This window comes from Nanorana parkeri, unplaced genomic scaffold, assembly GCF_000935625.1.
Source record: "Nanorana parkeri isolate BGI_ZX_2015 unplaced genomic scaffold, ASM93562v1 scaffold1415, whole genome shotgun sequence".
Lineage (NCBI taxonomy): Eukaryota > Metazoa > Chordata > Amphibia > Anura > Dicroglossidae > Nanorana > Nanorana parkeri.
This window is the reverse complement of record NW_017307683.1, coordinates 291,370-317,940: the sequence shown is the minus strand read 5'-3', so window position 1 is coordinate 317,940 and position 26,571 is coordinate 291,370. Positions and strand designations below refer to the sequence as shown.

The 26,571-nt window shown below is 40.5% G+C and overlaps 1 protein-coding gene across 1 annotated transcript in view; it reads left to right on the top strand.

Moving 5' to 3' along the window:
* The window catches only part of FES (FES proto-oncogene, tyrosine kinase), an 80,025-nt gene that overhangs the window by 42,586 nt on the left and 10,868 nt on the right, over positions 1-26,571 (top strand). Inside the window, exons 10-14 of the mRNA XM_018569878.1 lie at positions 8,825-9,034; positions 9,502-9,624; positions 11,588-11,641; positions 15,760-15,878; positions 25,528-25,622. Coding sequence (XP_018425380.1) covers positions 8,825-9,034; positions 9,502-9,624; positions 11,588-11,641; positions 15,760-15,878; positions 25,528-25,622 — 601 coding nt within the window. The remainder of the gene's footprint in view (positions 1-8,824; positions 9,035-9,501; positions 9,625-11,587; positions 11,642-15,759; positions 15,879-25,527; positions 25,623-26,571) is intronic.

Sequence of the window (26,571 nt, the reverse complement as noted above, 5' to 3'; positions counted from 1 at the left end):
ATAGGTAGGATGTGTTTATTGTTTGGTCTGGCTATCTACAGTCTTATTGTTTGATCTGGCTATCCTTCTGAAGAATAATATTGATGGTTGGGTCTTCTCTCTGGAATGGCATGTGTGTGGGTACAATTACAGAGGGTTTAAAGAAGGTTTTTTAAATTTGCCCTACATGGGCAGGTTTTACACTGAGAACAAGAGGGATAAGATAGATCTGTCAGTCCTTACACATTTTCCTTTCCTGGGCCCCTCTGCAACTGTGACTAATTTTGCATAGTAATACAACACATGCAGGATAAAAGAACCATTACCTTTTCTATTACAAAATCTCTAAAGGTGAAAGAGAGCATCTCTGATACTTACATGTGCTCTTTATCTCTTTGGTGACACCTCCATTACAGCCTATTTGTTTAAAATACTTCAACGTATAGGAAATACGGAGCTGTGTATCGCTGGCAATACATTAGTCACACATTTAGAATATGTTAGAAATATACTTGCCCTAAACTCTTCCAGCTATGCCTCAGTTATCTAGTTGTTTGTCTGTAGTGCAGACATGTAAGCCGGCAAAAAATTTGTTTAGTTTCGGATGTTTTGTTATTTAGGTTTTCGGGTCTGAAAGTTAATTCATTTTGGCATTCAGATTCGGATGAATCCGAATTTTCGTTAATTTCGGATGAGTTAAATCAGGGGTGCCGATTAGGTCGATAGCAATCTACCAGTCCTGTCCTCCTGCCGTGCGGCTTCTCCGCTGCTCTCCCCCATCTGTATGCAGCGGGGATCCGAGGAGAAGTGAAGGAACCGCTGCAGCCGAGGGAGGGAGCCGCTTTCACAGAACTAAGGCCGAGTGGTGAGGAGAGAGAGAGATGCTCAGCCAGGTTCTGACAGCCGGCGCCTCTCTCTCTCCTCACCGCTCTGCCTTAGTTCTGTGACAGTGGCTCCCTCCTTCGCTGCCCCGCGGCTGTAGTGCTTCCTTCACTGCTCCTCGGATCCCCCGCTGCCTCTGCCCAGGAGAGCAGCGGGGATCCAGAGTAGAAGCTGTGCCCCCATGTGCGTGGCCGAGTGGCAGAGGATCGGTACATATCAGTGATATGTTCCGATCCTCTGTGCAGGACAAACACTGGAGCGATCAGCTGATCACTCCAGTGTTTCTAAATAACTGGGGGCACATAGTACTATGTAAAGCAAAACAAACGACAAACGCACTCAACAATTTGTTACCAGTTGTACAGTTATGGTGCCAGCTGAATGTGTCAGGCGCCGCAGACGGAAAGGGGCGGGACACCTCTCCCTGTGTGCAACATCAGGACAGGACGCTGGGGCCTCTAGTACGCACTGAACTGCAAGCCGGTCGACTCCCTGCATTCAGGGACGGGAGGGGGTGTGGGGTTGTATTGAAGTCAATGGCACCGCAGCCATGCCCCTCGCCCAGAGTGTGATCGCCCGCACCCGGAACGCAGGCACATTAGTGCCTGCATTCCGGTCCAGTGCGATCTGCAAAAATAGTGCTTGCAGCATTTTTGCGGATCGCATTGGACTGGAACGCAGCCACTAATGTGCCTGGGTTCCGGCCGCAGGCGATCGCACTGTGGGCAAGAGGTCTGGCTGCGGTGCCTGGCTGTGGTGCCATTGACTTCAATGCACCACCACGCCCCTTCCCGCCCCTGAATGCAGGTGTTTTTTCGTTGGTAGATCTCATTGAGCTCGTCATTTGAAAAGTAGATCTCCAGATGAAAAATTGTGGTCGCCCCTGAGTTAAATGATAATTACGAAGGAAAATTTGTGACATTAAATGTTTACTTTGTTTCTTTTTAACTTTTGACACTCCATAGAAACAAGAAAAAAAAAAACCAGTGTGCGGTTCGCCCAACAATTCATACTAGACCCTTTAGGTCTGGTAGGAATGTAAGGGGGCAACCCGATGTAAAAAAAAAACCCAAAAGAACAGTATGCGGTTCCCCCGACAATTCATACCAGATCCTGTAGGTCTGGTATGAATTTTAAAATAAAAAAAAAGGACTTGTCAAAAATTTGTATTGTCTTTTTTGTTCAGTTAAAGGAATTTTTTTCCAAGGTGTGGTGTGTTTATTTACATTTTGTTTAACTCTTTAGTGAATGAGTAGGGGTACAAGTACCCCTTACTCATTCACAAGGGGGGTGACACCTGGGTGCCCCCTTTATGAAAGGGGGTACCCAGATGCAGATGAGCCCCCCTGCCTGCAGAACCCCACAACCACCAGGCCAGGTTTGTGGGGAAGAGGCCCTTGTCACCATCGGCATGGGGACAAGGTGCTTTTCCAGGGGGAAATTTTCCTCTGACCGGAAGTTCCGGTATTGGGGAAGAAGGTATCAGAGCATTTGGGCGAGTACGAGTACTTGCCCAAATACTCTGTATCGGCACCAATACTCATTAATAGTATCTGTATTGGTGCATCCCTAGTTTCTTTGATATATCACAATTGTCAGCCAGGACATCCTAGGCTGCATCAGAACAATAAATTAATTTCAATTAAGTCTCCATGGCTATGGATCAGCATAAAATATTTCTGCAAGCAACTTATGTTTTGACAATCGACTGTGTTAATATCATAGCTAAAAAACGAAGCACAGTTGAACACAATATAAAACTGTTTGTATGATGATAGGAGATGTATGTGTGTTGTGTGGAGACACTGTGCGGAAAGATTGGGAAAGTGGAGCTGAACACAATTCTCAACAAAACTCATTTTGCCAGAATTCAAAAGTCAGTAACAAAATGGTAAGAATAAAATCTCCTGTCTGTGCTAAGCAGTCATGGAAGTTGATGCATTTGACAAACAGTAGTCACTTAGAAGGAATGCAGAGGCATCATAAACCTTAACAAGCCCAGGGTCTTCAAGGGAATTCTGATGCGATGAGAAAACAAAAACAAGGTGCGCCTTCCCTTGTGTGGATACATTTTTATTATACAAATGGTGGTTCCTATGGTGCCACGCCCCCTTCCTCAGAACCTGACTGCACCAGGCATACTGTGCTGTCACATAGGAACCACCATTTGTGCAGCTCTTACAAGCTGGATCTTGCTTTTTGCTAAGACTGAGGATCAACCTTTGATTTGAAGGCTCAATGTTATCTACTCTTTTATCTGTTTTATTCCACTTTTTGCCATTTGTATAATAAAAATGTATCTACACTAGGGAATATATATGAAGAAAAAGCAAAAAATAGGGGTTTAAGAAGAGAGGGACCCGGATATGTCAGTCTTCCAGCGAATGAAAAATTAATTACAATCAGTAAATTAACAATGAACAATTAATAATTAATGATAATCATGTCAATAAATGGATAATCAATTAAGTTATAACTGGTTGACGATAGGCATATCCTGGGCACTTGTTGCATGTTACAGCTAATTGGGGGCTTTTTATCTGTATTCTTATGAATTGTACATTGCTCATGAATTGTTATTTATTTCTTTATTTTATGTATACAATACATTTTGACATTTTTTATACACATGTATTGGTTGTATACCTCTCTTAAACCCCTATTTTTTGCTTTTTCTTCATATATATATACCCAGAGGGGGAGAGGTGCAACTAGGGAGCTACTGTCGAGGCAGACTCAAAGTTAATTACTAGATCTACACTAGGGAAGGCGCCCCTTGTTTTTGTTTTCTCATCAGATATTACAGTCTCCATGACTGAGGTGGGGCAGCGACCTGTAGAACTTCTGCATTTATATTTCTTCAGTGGAGTGGTCATCTCTGGCGCTATTGGTTCTTATTTTTGTGAATTCTGATGCGGCCCTATCGTAAATGGTCCCGTTGTAAATGGCCTGGTGTGCAGTTTAGGAATACACAACTCTGAGGCTGGGATTATTTAACTATAACTGAACTCCCAAAGCTAGCATTCACACAAATTCCATAAATCATAGTGTATTGGAGTGACCTTCTTAAAGGTGGTTACATTAATGTAGAAGAAGATACAGTTTTTCAGTTAGAAACACCACTATATTACAAGGTCCAGAAGGCTCATAAGACACATTAGACCTCCTAGGAGAAATACGCATCACAAACTTATTATATCTAACAAATCATAATTTAATTCTTCTAAAATATATGCTGGTTTATGGATTGTGAAACCTTACCACTTGGAAATAAAGATGTACTCAGCAGACGTGGGCATCAAGGGTGTTTTGGCGTGGCATTGTAACACACTCTAGCACACCTGCAACACAACCTGAGACCTTATGATTGGGTGGAGCAGCTTTGTACCACCCTGTGCGAGTGACAAGAAATGGTAGCTGAACAAGCAGCTGGCAGCTCCCGTTTTAATCTTCAAGTGATCCAAACTCTGCACTGTACCAAGACAAGATGGACACTTGTTAAGTATGTTTTCAGTTTTAAACCCTTTTGTTTTTAATATTTTGGATGCCTGCCTTGTAATATATTTTCTGTAAATATTAATTGCACCATTTTTCTTTTCATTAAAACAATATTTAAAAAAAATTAAGCTGAATCTCTGAATGCTCTAGCTAGAATGTCTACCTCTCCGAAGAAGCTAATGTAGCGTAAACCTCTTTACATGCCTGTCTGGAAATTTTTTCTTGACAGACATTTTGTAAAAGGTCAGAATTCCAACAGCAGATGCTGCAAACAATGCTTGTTTCCATTAAAATACATGGTGGTGTCTACTATGTGTGTGTAACAAAGCCTTTCTCAACCTTTTTTACATGGAGGAACCTTTGAAATAATGAAACTCTCAAAAACAATTACTTTATATACAGCTTATGGCACATTAACATAAACAGCAAGCAGTAGATATAGGAATAAATAAATAAAAATAAACAATGTGACGCACTTGGCCTATTTGACACTCAGGGTTACTTAATACCACAAAATTATTTTTGGGAATAATAATGAAATGAAAAGAATAATATAAGACAGAAAATAAAATCAAACGGTGAAAATTGTAGTATTTCCTCACATTGGGAGTAAGTGGAAAAGTGCCCCCTTACATTGGTGGTCAGTGAAATGCTCCCTTATATTGATGGTCAGTAGAGAAGGGCATTCCTATATAAGTGTATAGTTGGTCAGTGGTGATGGGGCTTCATGGTGGTCGATGGAAAGAATGTCTACCTTACAGATAGGTAATGAGATCATTGATGTCAGTGGTTACCTATTGGAGAGGTACAATCTGCTTATTGCTCAGGGAACCCCTAGCAAACTGTGGAAGACCCCTATTGCTCCACAGAACCCTGGTTAAGAAAGGCTGGTGTAAATAGCCAACTGCTAAGGTGACCAGCCCCAGTGATAGTCAGTCTCAGTCTGCTAGTGTAGATATTGTTGTCCCACAAGCTGGAAAATCTCTGTGCAGGGTGAGGCTGAGTTTATATCTGAGTGTACCTGTAATTCTATAAACCTTATTGTTTATTTGAGAATAGTAATTCTGCTTTCATGATCATTAGGGAACTATTTCAGATCACATTCACACACCCAGAAAGACAAATCACACATCTTTCCGCTGATCTCATTCCTCTTCTGTCCCAGGAGAAATTATAATTCATAGCTTACTAAATAAATGGCATGATAATAGTCATTTTAAGAATGTAAATAGCTATGTAATAAATATGGCATGCCATCATCACTGAAAAGATAACTGTCAATGCAGCTGTCTTCAAATTTTCATTTCCTTGCAGAACAGATAGTCTAAACAGAAAACTGAGAACACTTAATAATCATATCATTATACAAGAGCCAAGTATTTTTTGGTGGGGCAATAAATTACCTTTTATTTATTACTTCCCTCTTCAATGCTCTTCTGTTCCTCTGCAATAAAGTTAAAACAAACAGATTCCTGCCTTCTGCTCGTATAAACACTGGCACTTATAATAGGAATCAACAAATCACGAATCAACACCCTCTGTTTATTTTAAGTAGCGTGTGAAAACCTGCCATTTGTACAGGTCTACATCATTGATTTCCACTCCAAGAAAGAATAGATTACTTTAATTTTTGTGCGCTTTCCCAGTTTTACTAAACACTCAATGCAGAGTAGCATTTTAGATATACAGGTGAAACTCGAATAATTAGAATATCGTGCAAAGTTCATTTATTTCACTAATACAACTTAAAAGGTGAAACTAATATATGAGATAGACTCATTACATGCAAAGCAAGATAGTTCAAGCCGTGATTTGTCATAATTGTGATGATTATGGCTTACAGCTCATGAAAACCCCAAGAACCCCAAATCCACAACCTCAAAAAAGTAGATTATTACATGCAATCAATAAAACAAGGATTGTACATAGAACAATATCGGACCTCTGAAAAGTACAAGCATGCATATGTACTCAGTACTTGGTTTGGGCCGCTTTTGCTGCAATTACTTTTGCACGATATTCTAATTATTCGAGTTTCACCTGTAGTTCAGTAAACTCCCCATTATCCGCCATTCAAGCAACCGGCACTCTTAAGGAACCAGCAAAAACAAAATTGTGAACATAATGAGGGGAATTTGTCAAAACTGGAGCAGACACAATCTGGAGCAGTTGCCCAGGGCAACTAATCAGCTTCTCTCTTCAGTTTATTTAGTTATGATTGGAAAATGAAAGAGAAAAGCTCATTGGTTGCTGTTTACAGCTGCTTCGGATTTTGTCTTCTCCAGTTTTCATTCATTCCCCTGAATATGTCCTTGATTTTTTTTTTTGCTGGCGGCTTGATGTACACTAAAAAATTGTCAGTTGCTTGGTGCACGCTAAAACTTTTTATTAGCAACTAAATTTATTTAGTTGCTAACCAATTTCTTTGTTTACATTCTTTGTTTACATTCTGCTGTCGACAGCAGCTAGATTCCACAGTCGCCAGCAGAATGTAAACAATATCATTAAAATATGTGAAGCGGCGCTATCACCCAACAAGTAAACAAATAATATGTGCAAAAAACAAATATTATAGTGAACAATACTATTGTGGGAGAAAAGAAAAAAATATATATACAGGTGAAACTCGAATAATTAGAATATTGTGCAAAGTTCATTTATTTCACTAATGCAACTTAAAAGGTGAAACTAATATATGAGATGAACTCATTACATGCAAAGCAAGATAGTTCAAGCCGTGATTTGTCATAATTGTGATGATTATGGCTTTCAGCTCATGAAAACCCCAAGAACCCCAAATCCACAACCTCAAAAAAGTAGAATATTACATGCAATCAATAAAACAAGGATTGTACATAGAACAATATCGGACCTCTGAAAAGTACAAGCATGCATATGTACTCAGTACTTGGTTTGGGCCCCTTTTGCAGCACTTACTGCAATTACTTTTGCACGATATTCTAATTATTCGAGTTTCACCTGTAGATAATATTTTTCTAATATTTTCCAAATTAAATCTTCTAGTCAACTGTTTGTGTAAACTCCCAATGACTAATAAAGTAGCAAATGTCCTGTGTCAGTGTGTAAAACACATAATTGAAACAAAGTGTTCATTCAATTCACCTCCGTGTTCAGACCCTTGGGTCTCAAAGCGCTTCTTATAGGTTAAAACTCCTTCCTCACACTATTTTAAGCTGTGATCTTCCTTCCTTCAGATGAGACCAATCATGATCTTAACATTTTTCTCCTCTACCGACTGCCCAACTTCATCTCAAAAAGATCTCTCAAAGACAGAAGTGGAAATCATAGCGCACCCCGTATGCATAAAATGAGTTTATTAAAAAAATACACTCACATAAAAACGAATAAAATCCCGTATCAGAATCACATTCCTGGATGTCAGATCTCACATCCAGGATCTGACATCCAGGAATGTGATTCTGATACGTGATTTTATTCGTTTTTGTGTGAGTGTTTTTTTTAAATAAAATCATTAATCGAGCGCAGAAGTCCCTGTAGATAATAGAATGTAAACAATGGGGAGCCACAGTCAGCCTGCTATTGGCTATTGCAATTTGAAATAGCAATATTTCAGCAATAGCAGGCTGGCTATTGCACCCACCACCCAATGAGCAGAGGAGCGAACATGAGAGAGAAAGTTCTCTCTCAAGTCCGCTCCTCTGCTAAGTGGGCAGGGCTTCAATAGCCAGCCTGCTGTTGGCTATTTCAAATTGCAATAACCAATAGCAGGCTGGCTATTGTACCTGCCCACTTTGCAGAGGAGCGGACCTGAGAGAGTACATGCTCTCTCTCATGTCCGCTGCTCTGCTCAGTGGGTGGGGTTTCAATAGCCAACCTGCCATTGCAAATTGAAATAACCAAAAGCAGGCTGGCTATTGCAACCGCCCACTGAGCAGAGGAGCAGACCTGAGAGAAAACTTTCTCCTCTGCTCAGTGGGCGGGGCTTCAATGGCCAGCCTGCCTTTTGGCTATTTCAATTTGAAATAACCAATAGCAGTTTCGCTATTGTACCTGCCCACTGAGCAGAGGAGCCGACCTGAGAGAGAACTTTCTCCTCTGCTCAGTGGGCGCGGCTTCAATAGCCAGCCTGCTTTTGGCTATTGCAATTTGAAATAGCCAATAGCAGTCTGGCTATTGCTCCTGGCTGCTTTCATTCACCCATCAGCTACGGAAGCTATATGATATGATTTGCTGGTATTTTTTATTTCATTTTTTTTTTTTTATATTTATTCTTTAAATACCGAGGGTAATGTTTTTTTTATGGAGTTGGTGTGCAATTAATTAATTAAGATAGCAAGTAGACAAGACCATCATTCTGCCTGATTTAATAAATCACAATTCTTTCATATTTAATTAGATTAGGAATAACTGTATATAAAATTGAACTAGCTAGTACAGTTATGTAATGGAAATAGCATTACAATTTATCATTTTTTTGGTACAGCTTCCTCCTCTTGTACCGTTGATTCCCGATGTCCAGAAGCCACTCGCACAGCAGAGCTGGTACCATGGTGCTATTCCACGGACTGAAGTCCAAGGACTGCTAACAAACAATGGGGACTTTCTCGTTCGTGAGAGTCAGGGGAAGCAAGAATATGTACTCTCTGTACTGTGGGATGGACAGCCAAGGCATTTCATCATTCAGTGTGTAGATGTAAGAATGTATATAACCTGCAATATGTCACTCTACCTCATACTCTACTATTTTTCAAAGGTGTTTTATGCTTTCTTAAACAAAGTATGCAAAAAATAAGAACAATATGTGGTACAGCCTACCGTATCTAATTATAAATCATGCCTTATCTGACTATAATAAATTCTGAGTAATCAATCTCCAATCAGCCATAGTCAGGTAAAAGTGACTTTGGATTAGTGGCTATGGGCAGAAATGAGAAATTTGCAATCATATTTTGAGAGTCAGTGATAATTTCACAGCAATGTAAAAAAAAAAAAACCCGCTCTCCTACAGTATATTGTTGGGATATTTTTTTAGGTTACTATTTTGCTTCTGATTTGGAAATATCACTAAATCTACAATACATGTGTCACACATAGAAATAGGTATCTACAGGTGAAACCCTCCAGTGAATTTTAATGATTGTATTACTTTTTATTTCTAAGAACATGTACAGGCTGGAAGGGGAAGGCTTTGCAAACATCCCTTTTCTGATTGACCATTTTCTGAAGACCAAACAAGTGGTCACCAAGAAGAGTGGTGTTATCCTTAATAAAACCATTGTAAAGGTATGGATCTATGGTATTATCACTTTTCACATACAAAAGACATGAACTGTACAATACTGTAATTACGAATACAGAATGTGGCAAACATGTTTTTTTCCTGCCACAAAATGGCAACTTTGTAGACAACATCCATACATTAGGGAGGAACTCCAGTATTGTTGGCAGTAAACAAGCTCCCTAGGTAATTTATATGGCTAGTAGGATGTTGGCAAACTATACATATTCTTACCTGCTTTTTAATATTGAGATAGGTCCTTCAGTGCTTTTCTTACAAGATGAGATACTTTAATCATGTGATCACTTTCAATGATCACATCCCAGTTCAGAACAAATGTTCTTAGAAAGATGGGCTCCATGTACTATGTTGCCAGCTGGCATGAAGCGCTACTATAAAACCTGTTAATACAAAAAGAGGTGATATCATCAATCTCAATGCACCACATGACTTCCCTGAGTTAAACAGTGGGTGACCCTTTCTAAGCCTTTTGCTTATGAGTTTATACAAATGGCGTTATGCCAGACACTAAGCTTAGCAATGTGGTTAGCGATGCACCGATATTATTTTTTCCAGGCCGAGTACGAGTACTGATACTTTTCCTCAAATACTCGCCGGTACCAATTACCGATACTTTTTTTGTCATGTGACAGTTTTTCTAACACAATACAGACTAATGATTTTAGGAGAGTGGTGGAGTGCCAGGGCCCTGTCGCAGCTGCAACCGCTGTGACCCTGGTAGTTTTGTCTCTAACTCCAAGATGCAGAGGGACTACAAATCTCAGCATTACATTATACAGCAATGCAGAATACCACCAGCTATAGAGGATTACAAATCCCAGCAATACATATTACAGCAATGCAGAATAATATGAAGCTACATACTCTGTGTTGCTCCAGGGTGGTGGCCTGATGTGTCCAGGGTCTCGGGAGGGCTGTGCGTGGTCTCAGGTGGGCTGTGCAGGATCTCAAGTGGGCTGTGCAAGGTCTCACCAGGGGTCCGGAGGGTCTCGCGTGGTCTCTGCCTAGGTAAGAGGAGGGGATGTGCAGCCGGTGCTGTAAAAAGGAACCGCAGTTCACAGGAAGGCTGCTGAGGTCCTCAGCAAGCACGGGAACGCAGACAGCCACCTCAGTTTAAAAATTTAAAGCACCTGTATTAGTGTTTAGTTTTGGGGCATTTTCACGAGTAGTCGTGAAAATGCCCAGTATCAGCAACAATACCAGTATTGATATTGGTGCATACCTAATTGTGGTAGCACAATTAATACCTTAACTTGCATTCTTCTAGTCAGCCTAGTGCAGATTTTCCTTAGCCTACTGTAAATTCTTTTGGCAGTTTAAGATGGGCCCTGTGTTCTGGTGTTGATCTTTTTCTCCCACAATTGTTGCACTGTGGGGTGATCATATGCTGCTATGTCCAAAGTCAGCTGATGTCTCCCTCATTCTTCCACCTGGGCTGCCTCCTATATAGCAGATGTTTGAGTCTCTTATGTCCTGATGGGGTCTTTAAAGCCATGATCCTTTTATTTCTTTGAAAAGTGCAACACCTCTACAGTCATCCATTGTGCACCAACGACCATGCTTTTTTTCTGTTTGGTCATTTCTGCATATGAATAGCATTTGGTGAAAATAATAATATATTGTTCGACATTTGCGAATGGCAAAGGTAAACCTATTTCTGCTACAAAGGCAGGGCTTCTATTTTTTATGGCCAAAGAATGTACCTGCAAATCAATCAGTGGAAAATAAATGATTATCAAAGGTACGTTTAGATTGGTACTGCATCCCATGGTGTACAGGAAGAGCCTGATTTATGTGCTCTGCTAAAAAAATTTAAATAAGGTATTTCCAGGCAGACTGCAAAGGACTGGCAGAGGACAACAAAATAATTGTGAAGCAATCTACAATTATTTTATTGTTAGTTACAACAACAAATAATTGTTTTTCTTTAATTTTCCCCCATATCAGGACAAATGGGTATTGGAACATGAAGAAGTCATCCTTGGAGAAAGAATTGGTCGGGTGCGTTATCTGTTATACTTAATGTGATTCAGACTCATTAAAATATATCTTATTAATAGCAGCTGATAATAACAAAACAAACAGCAAGGATGTGGCAACACAGCCTAATTAAACCAGCAGAATCAGATAAAATGTGCAATAGCTGGAAAAAAAAATATTTAGTGCAAATATTATTCTTAAGAACCATAGCAAAATTAATTATCTATAAGGAAATCTCACATTTCTAGCCAAGCGGTATGTAAAACGTCTGTTCGCTCACTGAAATAAAAACATTTACTTATTTAACATGAGCAAATAGTTTAATATTTATAGTATGTTCTGTTTAAGTATACACAGTGATATGTAGTGATGTTCACTTTCTTTTTAGTTCAGATAAAAAAAGTGATTTATAGAGGATATGTCATTTTAAAAATAATATGCACAGACCACCTAGTATGCCGCATTCTTTAGCAACGCTTCAAGGCTTTCATTGCCTACTCTGCTTTTGGTGAGAGTCAGTTGCATGCTTCTTTTTGGGGCAGTCATCTCCCGTGCTGTAAGGCCCCATTCACACCTGAGCTTTTTTTAGCTCAAATCTACAGATGATCAACATTAAGCCCTCATTCCCACGAATAACAGCCAGCCCGTACAGATCCGTGTTGCGTGCACGGCCGTGTCAGGCCGCTCCGGGAAGGACAGGTCCTGCGTGTGCTTTGTAGGCAGCAGCCTGTTCTTCTCTACGGGAGTACGCGGCCATACGCTCACCCGAACTGCATGTCCGTGTGGGTGCCCCTGCTCGGACGCAGACAGGATCCATCCTGTCAGTGTATGAGTACGGACACCCCCACGGACGTGCAGTTCGGGGGAGCGTACGACCGCATACTCCCATAGAGAAGAACAGGCTGCTGCGTACAAATCACACGCAGCACTGGTCCTTCCCGGGAGCAGCCTGATACGGCCGTGCACGCAGCACGAATCTGAACGGGTCGGCTGTTAGTCATGTGAATGAGGGCAAAGTATCCCACTGTCTTCTATGGTGTCTGTTCACATCTGAGCACTCAAGAGCCTGTAGCAAAACACCCATTCCAAAAAGTACAGGAGATTCTTTTCAGGTAGAATCAAACATTTTGGTGCAAAAGACTTTAATGGGAACAACGAAAAAATGCATATTTATGTGCATTTTTGATGTAAGATTCTATGGGGTCAAAAATACCCAATTCTGCTTCTGTACTACAAGTAGTGCCAAAAAACACTTGGAAAACCACGTATACAAAGAAGAAACCCTGTAAATCACCTGGCTATGCTCATGCTTTGATGTGAATGCAGCATTGTTTAGTAGTGTATGAATCCAGCACTGCTCAAAGATCTCAAACCCACTTTTTCTGAGCAGAGGGAATATGGAAAACCTTGTAGCTTTGTCAAGATACATGGAGCACTAGGTGATGTGTGCACGTTATTTTTAAACTAACAGATCCTCTTCAATCAGTGTCAGTAAATTCTGCTGCTCAATTACTACATCACTAGACAGCGTGATTGCCATCCAAACTTGTCAAGATTGCAGGAATAGTACATCAGGCATTTAAAGTCTTCAGGTACTATACATTTATTCTCCAGCAATGTGTCATGGATTTGTGTGGACTCTGTGTCACCAGTGAGGTGTTTACTCCCATGATCTCAGGGACTTCCACAAGGAGATATACATTGTTGTCTAATATTAACAGACAATGGGCCTGGGGTTAGTCCCATTAGTAACAGGCGATTATTATTATTATTATTCAGGATTTATATAGCGCCAACAGTTTGCACAGCGCTTCACAAAATTGAGGGAGACAGTACAGTTATCAATATAATTTCAATACAGGAAGGTAGGAGAGCCTTGCTCGTGAGAACATACATTCTAGTAGGAAGGGCAAGTTATGCAAAAGGTAATAATTGTGTGGGATGATTTAAGGGAAGAAGTAAAAGGATTTGTATGTGGAGGTGGCATAAGCTTCCCTGAAGAGATGAGTTTTCAAACATTGCTAAAGGTGGATACAGTAGTAGATAAGTGGACAGATTGGAGTAGAGAGTTTCAGAGGATGGGAGGATGAAGGCGAGCATCGGAGGAGGTGACAAGAGAGCTGAAGAGCAGGAGGTCTTGGGAGTAGCGCAGAAGATGGTTTGGGTGATATTCTGAAATTAGTTTGGTTATGTAGGTTGGGGCAGAGTTGTAGATGGCGTTGTATGTTATTGTTAGTATTTTGAATGTTATTTGTTGGAGAAGTGGAAGTCAGTGGAGGGACTGGCAGAAAGTGGTGGCAGACGCTGATCAGTTGGTAAGGTGGATAAGTCTAGCAGCAAGGTGTATGATAGACTGAAGGTGGTATAGCCTGTTTATTGGTAGGCCAACAAGGGGGGAGTTACAGTAGTTGAGGCGAGTTATTACAAGGGAGTTAATTAAAAGCTTTGCGGTGTCATTTGTTAAAAAGGTGCGAATTTTGGAAATGTTACAGAGGTTAAGTCAGCAAGATTTGGATAGTGGTTGGGTGCGGGGCTGAATGCTCAGAATCAAGGATTACACAGAGCACACTGGCTTAACAGGAGGGGTTGATTGTAGTGCTGTTGTGTGTGATGGATAACTCTGTTTTGGACAGATTGAGTTAGAGGGAGTGGTGTGACATCCATGTTGATATGTCAGCGACTAGATTAGTGATGCATGAGGAGATAGAAGGGGTGAGCTGAGGGGTGGAGAGATAGGTGTCATCAGCATAGAGATGCTATTGGAAGCCATGAGAGGTTATCAACTGACTCAGGGAAGAGGTGTAGATGGAGCATAGAAGGGACCCAAGGACAGAGCCTTGGGGGACTCCCATGGAAAGAGGAAGAGGAAAGGAGGAGGTAGCGTTAAAGGTGACACTGAAGGTGTGCTGGGATAGGTAGCAGGTGAACCATGAGAGAGCAGAGTCTTGGAGGCCAAGGGATTGGAGTTTTATTGAGGTGCAGCGGGTGGTCAGCTGTGTAAAAAGCAGTAGAAAGGTCCAAAAGTATGAGTATAAAGTAGTAGGCATTGGTTTTAGCAGTAAGAAGATAGTTCGTAAGTTTTAGAAGGGAAGTTTTTGTGGAGTGTTGCGGACAAAAGCCAGATTGAAATGGGTCAAGGAGGTTGTTAGCAGTAAGGTGATGGCTCAGGCGGTTGTAGACCAGGTGTTCAAGAAGTTTGGAGGTAAATGGCAGCAAGGGGATGGGTCTCAAATTGTTCAGACTGGTAGGCCCCACTGAGGGCTTTTTTTAATATGGGGGTCATCAATGCTTGTTTTAGAGGGGTAGGGACGACGCCAGTACAGAGGGAGATATCGAAGATGTGAGTAAGAGATTGTAGAATAGAATTAGAGGGTGGCCGGTTGTGAGGGGATGGGCTCCAGGGTGCAGGTAGTTAGGTGTGTGTTGGACAAAAGAGTAGCAGTTTCAATTGTTCGAGCAGGATCAAATAAAGAAAATAATGAAAGTGGTGGTAGACAAGGTGTATTCAGAGTGGAAGATGTCTGGACAGTGGAGACTTCATGGCCAATTGCATCAATCTTGTCTTTGAAGTGATTGGCAATCTCCCGGGGAGTGAGTAAGTACTATTTTTAGGTTAAGGTACATCAAGTATAGCCACTCACTTTTTTTTCCATGAATGCCTGTTACTCAAACAATATTCTGCTTTTACAGCAGATTGTAGGTGCTGAGATCCCTAAAATAGAGTTTTTGATACCACAGCATATACACAACACTGGATTGTACGGCAGAAATATAGTGTGCTAGGCTTTTTATACAGTGGCCTGTTCTATTAAGCAAAAAGTAGACCAACTTGTATTGCTTTCTCCTGACAGGTCCTGCAAGTGCCTTGTTCTTTGTTACCATCAGACCTTGTTCTTTGTTACTGTTCTTTGCTACTACCCTGGTTATAAACTGTATCCAAGCTACCTTTCTACTATCTGCATTTGTCTGTAAACAAAAAAATTTGAATTATTTCTAAGCACTCTATGCCTGGTGACATTGATGATAGAACAGATCTTTTTCTAGTTCTGCTTTTGTACAGACATAACATTCTCCTGCACAATGAAAACCTGTGCTGCAGAAACCCTCATTAAAGCATTATCATGTTTTATCTCCCATAGGGTAATTTCGGAGAGGTGTTCAGCGGGCGCCTTCGTGCTGACAACACTCCCATTGCGGTTAAAACTTGCCGGGAGACTTTGCCGCCAGATTTGAAGGACAAGTTTCTTTTGGAAGCTAGGTGAGGATGCTGCTCTGCGTCTGTCAGACCTTTGGAATTTAATTAGCTTTTCCTTTATAGACATTGAGCCTTGTTCCTCATCGCTTCCCTTCCATTAATTTTACTCAATGGCTATAGCTTAACTGACAAATCCAGGCAGCACTCATTGATCTGACACAGTAAAGGCATGTAAAGTGTTCTGTAAGTGCAGCCTGCTGGATCATTAGGTGCTGAGATTGTATAACAAATTACAGTCAGTGGACGCTTTCATATTGATTTGTTTCTCATCTGTGTCATGTACGCTAGAGCAAGATGTCAGCTCAGTGACTGGAAGGCAGATCCTTTGGTTCAAACATATTTCAAGGTGATGGCATTTGCTGCTTTATATGCTCTGCACTTCACCCCTTTATAACTAAAGGTACCATCCACACATTGCTAAAAACTGTTATACAAGCAAAGCCATTTCAGTGTAGTTATGTGACCATCTGATCGTACAGCAATATCTGTTGTTTTCTGGCAACTAAGCGGTGGAATGCCAATTACACTACTTGGAAAGTTTTGCTACAAACATGTAAGCACAATGTGCCCGGCAAAAGATCTTTACATAAACACACATGCTCAGATCACCCTAGTGAACACCTCTATGCCTATATAAGAAGCTGGATGGGAGCAGGAAGACAAGGGATGTCTGTTTGTGACTTGATGATATGAATGAACGGTAATACTATCGTCCAATACCTGCAGTATTTTCAGGATTAAATTGGCCATGGGGAGCCCCAGACTGCAGCAGATCACCACTGGGAACCTTGACTGGTACAAAAGTATATCAGAATTCTTAGAATTTTTCATTTGATATCTTGTTGTTAGCCTGATATAGAAGTGTCAATATGAGTTGCTGCAACTCACATAAACATATACAGTATATTCAAAAGAAATAGTGGAAAGAAAGATTGATTAGCTGTCAACAAATAAGTCAGCATTTGCTGACATCCAACTTTTTATCTGTTGCATAAGGCCAGCCTACACTTTTGCATAGAGATAAATTCTGCACAAAAATGAGACATCATTTATAGAACCTGGTGGAATGTTTCACTTCCTGTTGAGTGGACAGTAAAGGAGAAGCAGATTACTGATTAGGATATCCTTCTTCTTACTGCACTCTCTTGTCCTCTCAGCCTGTTCAGAGCCAGCACATGTACATGTAACAGTGACTGATTGACTTCTAGTGCTAGCCTCTCTAATGTCTGGGGAAAAAAAGTAATAGGCTATTACGCTGCTTATGAAAGTGCACAAAGCTAGAAATAGAGTTGGCATTATAATAATTATCCTGGGGGCTTAGACTGGATTTAGACCTGTGCTACTGCACGTGTGTTAATGTGTGTTATTTTTGTCAATATGAGGCAACTGTCCAAAAAAGTGCATGACCTTTTTTTCAATGCAGTGCACCATAACACAGCATGTGCTTTGTGTGTGCTACAGAGTGGGGCCTTGCCTGCTACTGTTTAGGTGCATTTGGGCCCCACTCAAAATGAATGCACCACACTGTGTATATGTGTTGCCATGTGTGCAGTTAACACACTCTACCACAATTCATAGCACTGGATAGGCCCCCAGAACAAGGTATAATAGATGCATTTGCCATGCATTCACATCAACTAGTATGGAGGAATAAAGGCAAAGCACAAGCTAAAGCCAAACTGATCTTAAAGGAAACATGTACAGGCAGTCCCCGGGTTACGAACAAGATAGGGACTGTAGGTTTGTTCTTAAGTTGAATTTCTATGTAAGTTGGAACAGGTAACTCCAGCCAAATTTTTTAAATTTTTGGATAGCATAGGGAAGGCTTAACCCCCCTGTAACGTTTGTTTTGCTGTGTGTGTGTCCCATTCAAAAGATTTCACCTCACTTTCTGTCCCTGTGACAATTGGATTTTGAGAATTTTGGGTTGTCGTGGAAACAAGGATTGGTGATAAAGCTTCAGTGGAGACACTTTTCTCCCATTATAACTCTTACAGGAGTAAATTTCCCTTCCTAGTGGTAGATTTCCTCTCACTTCCTGTTGTCTCAAGGACAGGAAGTGAGATTAAATCATTCTAATGAGGATACAGACAGCAGTAAAAACCTCACAGTGACCCCTCGCCTGCATGTCTAACAAGAGCCAACTTCCTGTAATGTACGTAAGTACTGCTATATAGACCCAAAAAGGCGGGCAATCCTCGTCGGCACGAGTGCTGTAGCATTACAACTACTGAAATGCTGCGCGGTACACTTTGGGTGCAGCCTGGGGCCCCCTGCTGTACAGTAATAGCCTCTGTTTGTAAGTAGGGGTCGTATGTAAGTTGGATGTTTGTAACTCGGGGACTGCCTGTACTGAGAAAGAGTGGAGGCTTCCATCGTTGACCTGTAATTCTGAAAATACTAGTTGCCTGGCTACCATGCCGATCTAATAAGTTCTGTGTTTTCTGAGGCAAGTATGACAAAATCTGAAAAAATTGAGGTATTGCATAAATCCAGCAGTCTTACTCTAGTTAAAAATCATTGTAGGCATCTTTATGCTAAAGGCAACGTCTTCACTTTTCCATTGTCCCACTTTTGATACTGCAGACTGTTCTGTAACTCAGGGAAAGATGAAGTCATGATGAAACAAGAGAAATGTTGGCTTGTTTTAGGGCCCATATATATCTTTGCGCTGCAGTAGCAAGTGCATTACCTCAAAGTTTGGTAACACACATCATATAAAATTGCTGCATTGCGGTGACACTCGTTTTGAATGGCACCCCAACACACTATGGAAACACACATACTTTGCAGTAGATTATAATCCACTGCAACACTCTAAAGTGCATTGCCGTGCATTGATTTCATATGCTTCTTTCCTATAGAAGAACATTTGTTCTTTCCTTGATTCACACAGGAACGAATGGCCTGTGAATTATCTATAAATACACCCCTATGTGCTAATTAATTGGATAGTGCTAACATGCAATAAAATGCACCTAGGTAGCAACTCACAGATGTAAAGCAGCCGTACCGCTGCTTTAAATGAAAGAAAAGGAAAAAAAATATCATAATTTATAAAGCACAGCACTGTGCTTAACATGTGTCTTATGCTTAATTTATTTGGGACTCCAAAGATGGTAAACCCCAGTCCCATGACTGGATGGGAAAAAAAGGCCAGGAGGAGGAATGTCCAGTGATCTGACCTGCCAAAGTCATGTGACTGCCTCTTTTTCAATCACAGAGTGCTCTATTTAGTGTTGTACAGAGAATACTACATGTGGCACCGAAAGTTCTAAACTGCAGTCTGAATTTTATAAATGGGTTGTAAAATGAATGTGTAGTGTGAGGAAAATACTGCGGTGTCCAGCAGAGAGCAGATTGCAAAATCCACTCTCCACTACTAAAAGGCCTTTTATTTCTTTTTTGTTGTTCGACTGAGCCGAAGTGGCAGCCGAAGGGTGAAGAAAGGTCGGCAGAAGCCGATCGATCTCCACGCAAATAACAGCTGGGCGGAGCCAGCCTTGATCTTACGGCTCGCTCCGCCCAGTTGTAATGACAGATCATTCTCCCCAAATGACCTGGGGACACTGATCTGTCATTAAACAATAACAAATGGGCGGAGCCCGCCGTGACGCATTTTCAATAGGAAACAGATGGGTGGAGATAGCTGTCACTGCTAGCTCTGCCCAATTGTTTTTATTTTTTATTTTCTATAAAAATATTGTTTTTTACTCGAATAAATGGCAAACGCACTCATCAATTTGTTACCAGCTTTACAGCAAGGTGCACACGGAAGGGCTTTATACAGTAACAGCAAAAAGTTTCCCAGCACACTCGAAAGCCAGAATGCAAAAAAACTTGTCTCACCGCTAAGTTTAAAAACAGAGGTTTAGATACACGTCTTCTGCATAAAATGTGAAAGCCGCACCGCCTCGTCAAGGCACCTCTATATAATCTGATCTTTTGCCACACGTGCTCCAAGATGGAGACTCTCATAGTTTAGAGTTAGGACCGCACTATATAGAGGTGCCTTGGCGCGGCTGTGCGGCTTTCACATTTTCTGCAGAAGACGTGTATCTAAACCTCTGTTTTTAACCTTAGCGGTGAGACAAGTTTTTTTGCATGCTGGCTGGTGAGTGTGCTGGGAAACTTTTTGCTGTTGTACTGTATAAAGCCCTTCAATGTGCACCTTGCTGTAAAGCTGGTAACAAATTGATGAGTGCGTTTGCCATTTGTTTTGCTTGACTGATTTGGTGCAGTGACGCATGGGGAGTCTCAGCTGCCGTTGTGATGTGCGGGGTCCCTTGTGCGTTCCTGTGCCTTTAAGACGTGAAGGCGTGTATCTAGATACACGCCAGAAGACGTGTATCTAGATACACGCCAGAAGACGTGTATCTAAACCTGTTTTTAACCTTAGCGGTGAGACACCTTTTTTTGCATGTTGGCTGGTGTGCTGGGAAACTTTTTGCTGTTTTTGATATTTCACAGGAGCTTTCATAGAAGCTGCTCCATAAAGGTTAATTTGCAGTCATTTTGGGATAGTCTAAAATCCATAGAACCCCCATTGGACTTTATAAGTAGTAGGGTTGCACAGATACCAAGTACAGTACATGTGCCGATGCTTTTGAGCTCCAAGACTACACTAGAGAAAAATTCAAAAATTAGGAGGCAGCTGTCATTTGTAAGGAGCACACGGAGCTCCCGGGATTTGTACATCTCTGTTTTAATGTACGATTTTGTTTTTATAAATATAAATAAAGGGATGCACAGATACCAGTTTTGCGAGTACGAGTACTGGTACTTGCCGAGTACTTACAGATACAAGTACTGATACATTTCTGTTTATTGTCATGTGACAGTTTTTCTAAAACAATACAGACTAATGATTTCAGTACAGTGGTGGAGTGCCAGAGCCAGGTCCCAGCTGCAACCGCTGCAACACTGGTAGTTCTCATGAAAAGTATCTGTGCATCCCTAATAAGTAGAGTCAAATGAGAATGTTGGAAGCAGGGAAGGGACAGAGGAAGCTATTAATAATGATAAAAAAGTAGAACTGTTCTGTGCATATTTCCTGTTTTATCTTAAGGAGATAAATTAGTCCTCCTAGTTCGTATCCTCGACTACAAATTAATCTATGTTGTGGAACTGGAAAAGTAGGAGGGTTTGAGTACTTTAGCAAAAGAAAACTGGACATGGCTGACACCATGTACTACAAAAATGCTGTGTGTTGTCAGCGCACAACAGGACTTATGTATTTCAGGCAGATCAACAAGTAACTTTCTAAATTTGCAAGGTATTTCAAGCAGGGATGTGCAGTAAGGTCCATGCTAGATGAGGCATTCCCCCTGCCCTCCCCGCCCCCAGTCCGGTGCCACTCCCAACCCGGTCACCGAGCTAAGTGTGGAGGAGGGAGGGAGAAGGGAGGAGACAGGAAAGAGTCTTCCTGTCCCTTACTTCTGTCACTGCTGAGGCATCGCGGTAGATGTCCTCAGTGTTTTTTTTTCTTTTTTTGATTGGACAGCTTAGACCAATGGTGCTTTGCCATTGGTCCAAACCATCCACAGTGCTCAAGCCTCTAACATAGAGTAGAGGCTGTTGCAGCTCTTGCCTCACTATCTTAGGTTACACAAGCAGTGGGTTAGCCCGCTGCTGTGTAACATAACTTAGCTGTCAAAAAGTGGATGAAGTGCGGCCTGTAATTACCAGGCAGCGCTCCGTCCATGACAGGTTACACAGCGGGGAGGCTTTCTCTGCTGTGTAACCTGATAGAAGCCGACATGACGCGCTATAAGCAAGCTGTTATGTGTCATTACACAAACCATAAACAAAATGTAAGTTTGAGGTTGCTACTTCTATTGGGAAACTAACAAAATATTAATACCGCCAGCTATAATGTACTATTGCTGGGATGTATTGTATTCCTCTATAGCTGGTGGTATTCTGCATTCATTGCTGTATAATTTTACACTTTTCATTTCACTATATTGTACACCAGACTTTTTTTTATCTTTTTTACTTCTACTGCTCCAAGCTTGCTCCTGTGATGGACTGCAATCTCAATACAAACTAGAAGTCCCATCACTGGAGCCATTTTTTTAAATGTATTTTATTTTTTATCCGATTAACCGATTAATCGAACTTAATAATCGGCTAACTAATCGATTTTGAAAATAATCGTTAGCTGCAGCTCTAGTCTCCTTACACATTAAGTATGCACATTCAAGGTTCCATCAAGTCTCAATCAATATGCAGTGACTCACGATTTTGTATACTCTAACTGTAAAATAGCACTTACTTAGTCTCGATAAGTTTTATCTGACCCCCCCTCAAGGATCGTCCATACCACATCCAGAGTCCCACTGTCAGTTTGCTAAGTCCGCTGGCGTTGTCACAGCTTGGTATTATTTGTGGATGTTCTGTTTTAATTGATTTTACCATGTATAAATAAAATTGATAGTTGATATTGTTCTGAATAAGGGTATACATCCAAAAATGTACGTTTATGTATATGTTTGATGTAATAGAGGATAAAAGTAATTTGGAATCTGCAATCTGGGGACATACTTTTATCTGTTCCCTTGGAGTGATGGAGACATTAAAGGTTTTCTGTTACAATCATTTAGGTTATCATACATCTCACAAACACAATCAAACATCTCATTTTAGTTTTTGCTTCTCTTTTACAAGTTTATTTAGCTTTCCCATTTTAGTAGAAATCTTAGTATTATAATTAGACGTTGTAGTTCTTGATGTTAGAACCGTATACTATAAAAGTGATTAAAGTGTTCTATCAGTTTTACAATATAACTGTGAATATATGCTTCCAATATTGATTTTTTTTGCCATGTTATGTACTCAGTTTATGTTCTCAATATAAGTTTATAATCTGGTTGGCGTTACAGGGAGTAGGTGGTATAATATTAATATAAATGATTCACAAAATTGTAAATCTAAAGTTGCAGTTTATAAAAGCATTAGGTTCAACAACTTGAGCGTAGCTGCTGCACAGCTGCTACTGAACACTTTGAAAAGGTATTTAGACTTTCACATTGTGCTGAAATACGTGTGATAATGAGGCAGTATTTCATCAAGCTTACTGTTTAAAACACTTATTTGAAAAAAGTTTAATGGTGTTTATTTGACACTGCAATTGTCTAGTAATGCAGGTAGAATTAGCACTAATACATGTGATAAGTCAACCTTCAAAATTTAATATTGAGTATCAAGACACCTCTTAATTCAGCTATGTTGTTCTCTAGCCTTTGGAAATGTGTAACCTGAAGCATGGGAATGTGATCCCAGTAGAAAGAAGGGCTCTTCGATCACTTAGCAGGGATCTGAGCATTACCATCTTGCCAGCAGACAGGGGGAAAAGCACTATGGTTATGAATACATCCAATTACCATTCCAAGGTGGCCACTCTTCTCAGTGATGCCAACACTTATGGGTTAGTGAAGAAGGACCCCACTAACTGTTACATGAAAAAGGTGGTAGACAGTTTACAACAGCTAGAAAGGGTAAAACCCATTGATTAGACCTTGTACAAGTGTTTCTTTCCTGGGGAAGACACACCATGCTTGTACAGATTCACTAGATACACAAGGAAGGTGCTCCTCTAAGACCGATTGTCATCCACATCAACTCACAAATAACATTGCTAGGTTTCTGGATTCTATCTTATCTCCCTTAGTTGGCAACATGCTAAACCATATCAAGAATTTTAAAGAATTTGTCAGCAAGGTACGTGGACTGAAGTTAGTGCCAGAAGAGACAATGGTGTCCTATGATGTCACATCCCTGTTCACTTGCATATCAATTGCAAAAGCTATTTAGACTATAAGGAAACATCTGAAATTAGATAAGACTTGTGACTGTTGAAAAGAACTCAAGCCAGACCAAATATGTTTCTTGATGGACCTTTGTCTCAACACCACCTATTTCAAGTACAAGAATAACTTCTGCAGAAAGAAACAAGACTGTGGTGTAGGATCACCTATATCTCCCACTGTAGCAGCTAACTTGTACATGGAGGAGGTAGAGAAGAGAGTATTGAACTCTTTCAGGGGAGTAACACCAAGTTATTGGTACAGGTATGTGAACGATATGTGGGTCAAGATTAAAACTCGGAAATACACTGTATATGCTTTTTGTGAACACATTAAAGCGGACCTTTACCCAAATCTTTGCAATAACAACAAACACACCTTTAGAAATGTTTAGTAATGACAATCTACAAACACATACTTCTAGATAGTTGCAGGCTTTGTATTCTTTGCATTCCTTATTTCTCCTTTCTTACCCAGTCTTCTGACAGTGTCTATGTTTACTAAGGGCAGATTGCTAGCTCTCCTTTTACTTCCTGGATTTCTGGCACATGTAACTAGACATGTGACTAGGACATGTGACCATGCACATCATCTCAGGGGAGGAAAATGCCTTTCCCTGCGATCTCCTGGGATAACAGATTAAATTTCCCAGCAATGCCCTGCTGATGACAAGGCCATCCCAGTGCATTGCATTGGCAAACTGAAGTAATTTTGCCCTTTTAAAGCAGGAAGTGAATGCATTTTACACCTGACAAGTCTATGTTAATATTAATCATCATACATAGAGGGATGCATTGGTAGAATTTGATTTTTGAGTGCAAAGGTCTGATTTAACTCAGTGGATAAAAATCAGGTTTACACTGGAAGAGGCACACACAGAATAACAAATTACCCTTTTGGACTGTGTATTACTTGTCAAGGAGGGGGGTGACTTGGACATTGAGGTCTACAGGAAACTGACCCACACAAACCAGTATCTGCTTCTTGACTACTGCCACCAACTGGAACTCAAACTGGGAGTTTTTAGAATTCTACAACATCGGGCTAAGAGGGTAACAACAAACACAACTAAAGACAAAGAACACAGACATCTCAGGAGTGCTTTGAAAGTTCATGGCTACCCAAACTGGGTTTTCATTAAAACACTCAAAGTCAGACAAAAACACAGAATGGTCAAGCAGAGGGGAGAAGCAGAACACACAAAGAAATATGGTCATCCTGTATGTAACTGGAATGCTGGGGGAAAAAAAGATTGTCTTATATCTCTCAATGACTTATATTTTATATATCTCTCAAGTACACAATGAAATCTACCAACCATTTCCAGGTCTGCTCTTTGCACCACTACCACAACAATGGCTCAGTGTCTAGTGTATAATAATTAGAGGATATATCCAGCAGCAGCAATGAGATACTCTGGCAATGGCTATGATAGGTAGTAAATATCAATTTTGGATTGACAACACTAAATTTACCCTTGATAGTTATACTACATATATTACTTATCTAAATAGGTCATGTCTTGCACACATATTTGCAGCATTTGAAGACTCATAAATAAACCAACTTAAAAAAAAATGGCAAGAAGTGCTTAACTGTATAACAGCTGTCAGAGAAAAACAAGGCAGTAAAATACAATGCCACAATGTAAATGGCATTTTTCTGCAGTTTCAGTTTGCAAATAAACATCAGTTAATTTTATTTTTCCAGCGCTATGATTTATTCATTATTTAAGGCTGAGCAAGCTTCGCTTATTTGTAAGTGTAGATCATATTGTCATAGTGTCTGCCAGCTTTTACTGAGCCTCGAAATGTAATCTTACCATTTGTGTTCTCTTTGTAAAGGATTCTGAAGCAATATAGTCACCCTAACATTGTCAAACTAATTGGAGTCTGCACACAGAAGCATCCCATTTACATTGTCATGGAGCTAGTACAAGGTGAGCATTAGCCTGTCCTGCTGTACATCAAAAACAAAATATATCTCAACACAGAGTAGCATTATCAGACAGAACATAGTTTGGAGTCGGACATACTTACTGTATAAACATACTTAACTTTGTTTTATTGCCTGCAGACCACAAAAGCCTCTATAGACATTATTACTCAATGTAAGGGCACTGCAAGTATGCTTGCCTAAGTTAGGTTTATTTTAATAGGGTAATCCAAACTAAAATAGAGGCTTTCCTAAAATCTCAAGTGTATTATGTAAGATTCAAAGTGGGGCATTTTTGGGGTGGATTTTAAACTAGCCATGCAATAGTAGTACTGGCCATGTGCCCCAGCTGACCAACTGCTGATTCTTTGACAGAGTTGGTCATAACGTGTATGGGCAAATTCAAAAGATTTAAGTTAGAAGCAAATTGCCTTGATATCATTAAATTAAGCTGCTGTACAGTCCTCACAAACATAGAACCGCAGTCTTCATTCTACTGAGGAATTACCACATTTATATGGAATAGTAGACTCATTCAGACAACTCTAAAATGACTTACTGGGCTATTAAAGTTGTCTCGTGTATTGGGTGTCTCATAATACGTGCACTTTTTCTGGAGTTTAGGCTCATAAAACTATAATCTGTATATGTAGGCAAAAAAGAAAGGAAAGAAAAAAGTGCCACATTTGAAGGTATATTGTAGTCAAAATTAAAAATTAAACCCTGAGAAGCATAGCTGGAGCAAAGCCATTACGCTCAGTTCTTCCGTTTTCCCTCCAGGTATAGATAGAGCACCAGACCACCAAATTCTCTTTTTTCGGTAGACCCGTGATCAGATCCCCTGCATTAGGTGCGACCAAACACACCTACTGCAGGCTCATTCTTCTCTTACAGAAAGTCTGCAAATAATGTCGGTAACAAGAAATGTTTACATTTGATTGTAATTTGTGTGA